A 5,302-nucleotide genomic window follows, 5' to 3' on the forward strand; every position below is an offset into this window, starting at 1 on the left:
TATGAAAACAATAAGTCATTTTAACATTATATAACTTCATCAAGAAAAGTCTAACATCATCATGGCACTGCGGCCAACAATTAATAGCAACATCCTGAATATATAGGATCCCTACATCTGTGCATGAGACAAATCTAATAAAGCAGCAATGAAGATCCATTAGAGGTTTATATGTTTCCATGCATATGCTCTCTCCTCTTCAATTCCATTTTCTCCCTCTCCCTCATCTAGCTACTCCAGGGTTTTGCTTCACATGAACATTGGTGTATACTGCACCAAATTAGTAGAGGAAAGTTGAACCCAACTACTTAATCTTGTGATCTGAGCAGTGAGAGGTGATCTAGTCTTATTTGGTCTTCCACTGCACATTTACTGTCTCAGCTCTTGTTCTTACATATATGGAGAGTGCCTATACATCAAAAACAAAACAAAAAAAAAAAGAAGAAAAATTAGAGAAAAAGAAGATGAATGGTAAGATCAATTTGGTGAAGTTAATTTCATTAATGGTACTCATTTGAAGTTACCTCTTGCATGTTAAAAGAGGTCCTTTTCTTTCTCTCTCTACTGAAACGAGCACATGTCATTGAACACCACTTGGTTGAGAAGGCCCTGTCTTTGGTCACCCACTTGCATGAGAAAATTTCCAGTGTCCTGTAAATAATCTCCACATATTAATATATATGATAAAATGCCATTTTATACTCATAAAGGCACTCGAAACATCCTTAATTCCTTAATCTCAATTGCACGAAGGTTAGTAACGTTAACTTTTTGCGTAAATTTATGAGCAAACCTCATGAGAGAAGGAGATGGGCTCCGCATATTTATTATTAAGAGAAATACTTTGGTACCCTTGTGCATAAATAATAACGTACACACAAGCTAATTTGTACGTGGCATGATACTAGTATATTGCTCGTTACATCATCAGCAGTGTACATGGATAGGTTTTTCGATAACAACTTTTTAGGGTACTGGTAGTGATATTATAGAAATGATTCGGTATTTTTAAAAAAAAAAATTTAAAAAAGATCTTAACCTTTGATTAATAAAGGATAAAAATATAATTTTAATATTTAGCAGGTAAAAAAATTATTTTATTCAAGATTAGTTTGGTAATTAAAAAATACAACATTTAAAGAAACCAGTAATTGAGGTCCTAAATTTATGCATTAATTTGCACTAATTTAGGAAATTAATTAATTGATTAACCAAATTTATGCATTAATTAGGCATTAATTTAGGCATCTACTTTAAATGTTTTAGTGTTTCTAAAATTATGCATTAATTTAAATTATAGGAATTTTAGAAATAGTTTTATTTCTAAATACGATGAATTTAAATTTTAAAATTAAATACTTAAAATTTAAAAATGAAATTTAAATTAGAGGAATTTCATATTACTATTTAAAAAATTGAAATGTTGGTAAATTTTTTTTCAACATGTTTAATATGTTTTAGAAACTTTTAAATTCATATAGTTTAGACATTAATTTTGTATCACTTATTTAAAAAATTTTGAATGTAGGTTAAAATATTTATAATTTAAATGTATTTAATAAGTTAAAAAAAAAATAGAATTGTTCTACTTTAGACAATATGTTCTAAATTTCATTCTTATTTTATTAAAAAAAGATTTAAAAAGCAATAGGTATGGAAAGAAATTTTAATGCATAGTTTCTTAAAATTAAACTCTCTTGCAATATTAAACAAATAAACAAAGAGAAAAGAAAAAATAAAAGATTATATTGTCAAATCATTTGAAATTTTTCTTATATAAAATGCCAAATTATGAAAGGAAAGATAGAGAGAGAAAAAGAAAATAAAGAGAAAATAAAAATTTTGAAAATATAGTAGATGTAAAATGACTAAATTGCCCATGTATTAAAAGACAAAAATACCCTTTTTTGAGGTACCTGCCACCTGGTAACCGATACCTCTCCCAAAGTGACCTGCTATTGCAAATCACCATTTAAAAAAAGCTAAATCTGAGCCGTTGAATACGCGTGAATGAACGGTAATTAAAAAAAAAAAGTATAGAAGTATTACTCTTATATTTGCAATGGTGTCCAAATAGTAAGGATAAATTATAATTTTGGGCTTCAAATTTTGACTCACTGTAATTTCTTATTCTAATTTTTAAAATTATTACAATCAAATTTTATAATACAATTTAATTGACTAAACATTGATATATTTCTGACGTAGAAATAATATACCACCAGTGTTGTGTAATTGAAAAGTCACATTACATTTAGGGCGCGTTTGGTTTGTGCTATTTTTTTAAGATTTCTAGTAATCCGATAGGAATAAAAAAATATGACGGTGTTTGGCTAAACGCACTAAGTAATCTAGTTAGTAATATTATATTTTCTTGAGAATGATATTCATCCCAAAGTACTGATCTCATCCCCTTGAGGGAGGGTGGGTATCCTCATATTAATGGATTGGGGTAATCATAATATTTCTAATCTCTTTCTTTCTCCCTACCCACCGGCTAGTTGGTATTATTTTTTTTTACACTCTAACCTCATATCTCTCTCTAAACTTATTTTTCTCTCTCTAAACTAAGCTCTCTCTCCCTCTCTTTTTCTAAAATCTCAACTCTCTCACTCCCTCTAATCTCGATTCTATTTCTCTTTCTATTTCTTTAATTATACCCTCTCTCTCTAACCTATGTTCTCTCTTTTTTTTAAAAAAAAGATGTTGAAATTTTTTGTGGCATTACCTAAAATTAATTAAAGAAAATAAATAAATTAATTGTATATTTTTTGTAAACTTAAATAACATGACTAAATAATATAACCGTGCGAACCAAACAGAGGAATGTCACATTCTCAGTAATAGAATGAATAGGAATAAAATTATCGGACATCTTTTTATTGCTAGTAATCTTTCATAGTGCGAACCAAACGCTCCCTTACATCTATGATGCGTCAATATTTAGTGAACTAAATTAGGTTGTAGACTCTCGATTGCAACAAGTCCGAAAAGTTCGAGTTACATATTATAACAAATTAAAATTATAGAACTAAAGTGTCACTAGCCTTACAGTTTTAATTAAGGACCAAACATGCAATTTACCCAAATAATAATACAATTACTTTACACTTAAAGATCTTGAAATATTTATTTATTGCTTGATCTTGAGGAGGGGAAAAAAAAAAAAAAACCTTTTGTTTTTTTTTTGGTTTTAAAAGATAAGTTATACATGTATATAGTACCTGGGAAAAGGAAATGGGCCCTTGGTTTTGTAGTGAAAGGGATGTGGAATTGCTTGTCATGGGGTAGTCTCCAAGTGCCCCTTCAAAAGCAATAGGTTGAAGAGGACTTGTTTCTGGGTGTACACATGGTATTGTCACTGACATGCTCTCTGAGTATTTCTCAAAATTTGGGCTGCAACCCTGTTCAGAATATGAACTTCTTAGTACACTATAGGAATAATTAATTATATATGTATATGGAAAGATCAATAAATAAATAGATAATGGAGTTTTGGGTCCTATATATGTCATACTTGTGCTTGATCCACAAGGCCATCAAAGTCCGAGCCAAGGCCATATAATATGGGACTCATGGAAGCAAGCTTCATGGAGAGGAACTGTCACATAGAAGAGCAAAAATAATTATTCCCATTAATCATTGATCAAAATCCAATTTTAATGTAATTGGTATATATATATATATATATANTATATATATATATATATATATATATATATATATATATATATATATATATATATATATATATATAAAAGATTATAGTAGATTTAATTTGTACCTCAACTTGGTTTTGGAGGGACTGCACATAGTTGATGATCTCATCCAACATGAGAGCCTTTCCTGTGACCTAACATCAGAAAACAGTGAAAATAGAGATACATGATGAGCAAGAAATATATAGTTTCAAAAGCAAATAATTAATAATAGCAAGGGACTTGTTGTATATATGTGTGTGCTTTTTTCCCATTATGGGAGAGATGAGATAATTAAGAAGAGTCTACAATATATTGTATACCTTGTCACAGCCAGGGACAAGGCCTTGCAACATCCTCATCCTCTCACTTATTCTCTCTCTCCTCACCTGCACACAGTGTCATGTAGAGGAGAACAATGGTAATATATAATTGATTACAAAGAGCAATGAAGTACATAATTAATTAATTATGAGCCTGATATATGAGATTTATATCTTTTTTTCAAAAAAAAAAAAAAAGATTAACTGATCAGAAGGGACACTTGTGTGATTATTGAAGTGTGAGTAGCATTCTTTTACCCTCTCAGCAAGGCTGTGGCTATCTGTTGCTTGGCCTCTCCTTGCTCTGACATGAATGTAGCCTTTTGGAGGCTCCTCACTTGACTTGGCCTCACTCTTCACCCCATTCTTGGCCTTATTCTCCTCATTCCTCACTTTTCTGGCCTTGCTGCTTTCCTTGGATTCCTGCAGGAACAAAATAATATCATGAAGTGAAATGAGTAGCTAGATTGGAACCTAATTGATTAATCTAGTACCAGTATACCTTGGACTGAGAAGAGCTCAAGCTACTTCCACATCTGCTCTTCCTCTTCTTATCCTGTGGCTTAATAATAGCTGCTCTTTCACAAGGATGGGGAACAGCAACCAGAGAAGAAGAAGGAGAGGAAGGGATCAATGGGGTAGATGCACCAATACTGGAGCTGCCACACTCAATTGAGGAGGAGGCATTGTTCCCCATGTCTTCTGCTTGTTCAGCTGGTAGGAATTGCATCTTGAAGGTCTCATCATGACTTGGGTAGTCATAAATTGGTGAGTCTAGGAGGAAAGGGTTTTGGTGTTGGAATGAAAAGAATCCCATTCTTTGTATGAGAGAGAGAGAGAGAGAGAGAGAGAGAGAGAGAGATGTAATGTTCAAAGAGAAGGGAGAGGGCTCGGTGACTGAGAAACTAATTATCATGCAATGCTTTCCCCCATAGCACTAGACCTGGCCTTCAGTTGGTTTATATAAAGCTGGAGTAGGAACTAGTTTCCTATGTCACATAGAGAGATAGAAAATGAGAGAGAGAGAGAGAGAGAGCACATTTTGACTGGTCTCATCATCTCTCTCTCTTTTTTTTCTTCTCTCTCTCTCTCTCTCTCTATAGAGATCTCCTTGTCTGTTATTGGATAACATGCTGCAGTGTTAGGAATTAAAGGTGGCTATTAAAGAGGCAACCAGACTATGTATGTATGTATGTATGTAAAGGTTACAGCAGAAGCCATTTTCATTTTTTGACATGTCTCTGGGAATCACTGAATGATAGAAGCCACTTTTAATTAAAT

General features: G+C 31.9%; 1 protein-coding gene across 1 annotated transcript; it reads right to left on the bottom strand.

Moving 5' to 3' along the window:
* On the bottom strand, window positions 1-5,086 carry LOC109709978 (transcription factor bHLH74-like). The gene is made up of 8 exons (XM_020232381.1): window positions 4,524-5,086; window positions 4,280-4,444; window positions 4,022-4,087; window positions 3,785-3,853; window positions 3,518-3,601; window positions 3,225-3,404; window positions 525-651; window positions 1-409 (listed from the first exon to the last, which is right to left on the bottom strand). Exons 1-7 carry the CDS (start codon window positions 4,935-4,937, stop codon window positions 562-564), a joined length of 1,068 nt encoding a protein of 355 aa, XP_020087970.1. The 5' UTR covers window positions 4,938-5,086; the 3' UTR covers window positions 1-409; window positions 525-561.

Source organism: Ananas comosus, linkage group 5, assembly GCF_001540865.1.
Source record: "Ananas comosus cultivar F153 linkage group 5, ASM154086v1, whole genome shotgun sequence".
Lineage (NCBI taxonomy): Eukaryota > Viridiplantae > Streptophyta > Magnoliopsida > Poales > Bromeliaceae > Ananas > Ananas comosus.

Excerpts from the sequence above, each read along its gene's own strand:
- LOC109709978 (XM_020232381.1), bottom strand. The coding sequence starts at position 4,937 with ATGATAATTAGTTTCTCAGTCACCGAGCCCTCTCCCTTCTCTTTGAAC. Across the intron at positions 3,854-4,021 it reads TTGTCCCTGGCTGTGACAAG|GTCACAGGAAAGGCTCTCAT; the intron begins GTATACAATATA and ends TTCTGATGTTAG. Across the intron at positions 3,405-3,517 it reads GCCTTGTGGATCAAGCACAA|GGTTGCAGCCCAAATTTTGA; the intron begins GTATGACATATA and ends TATTCTGAACAG.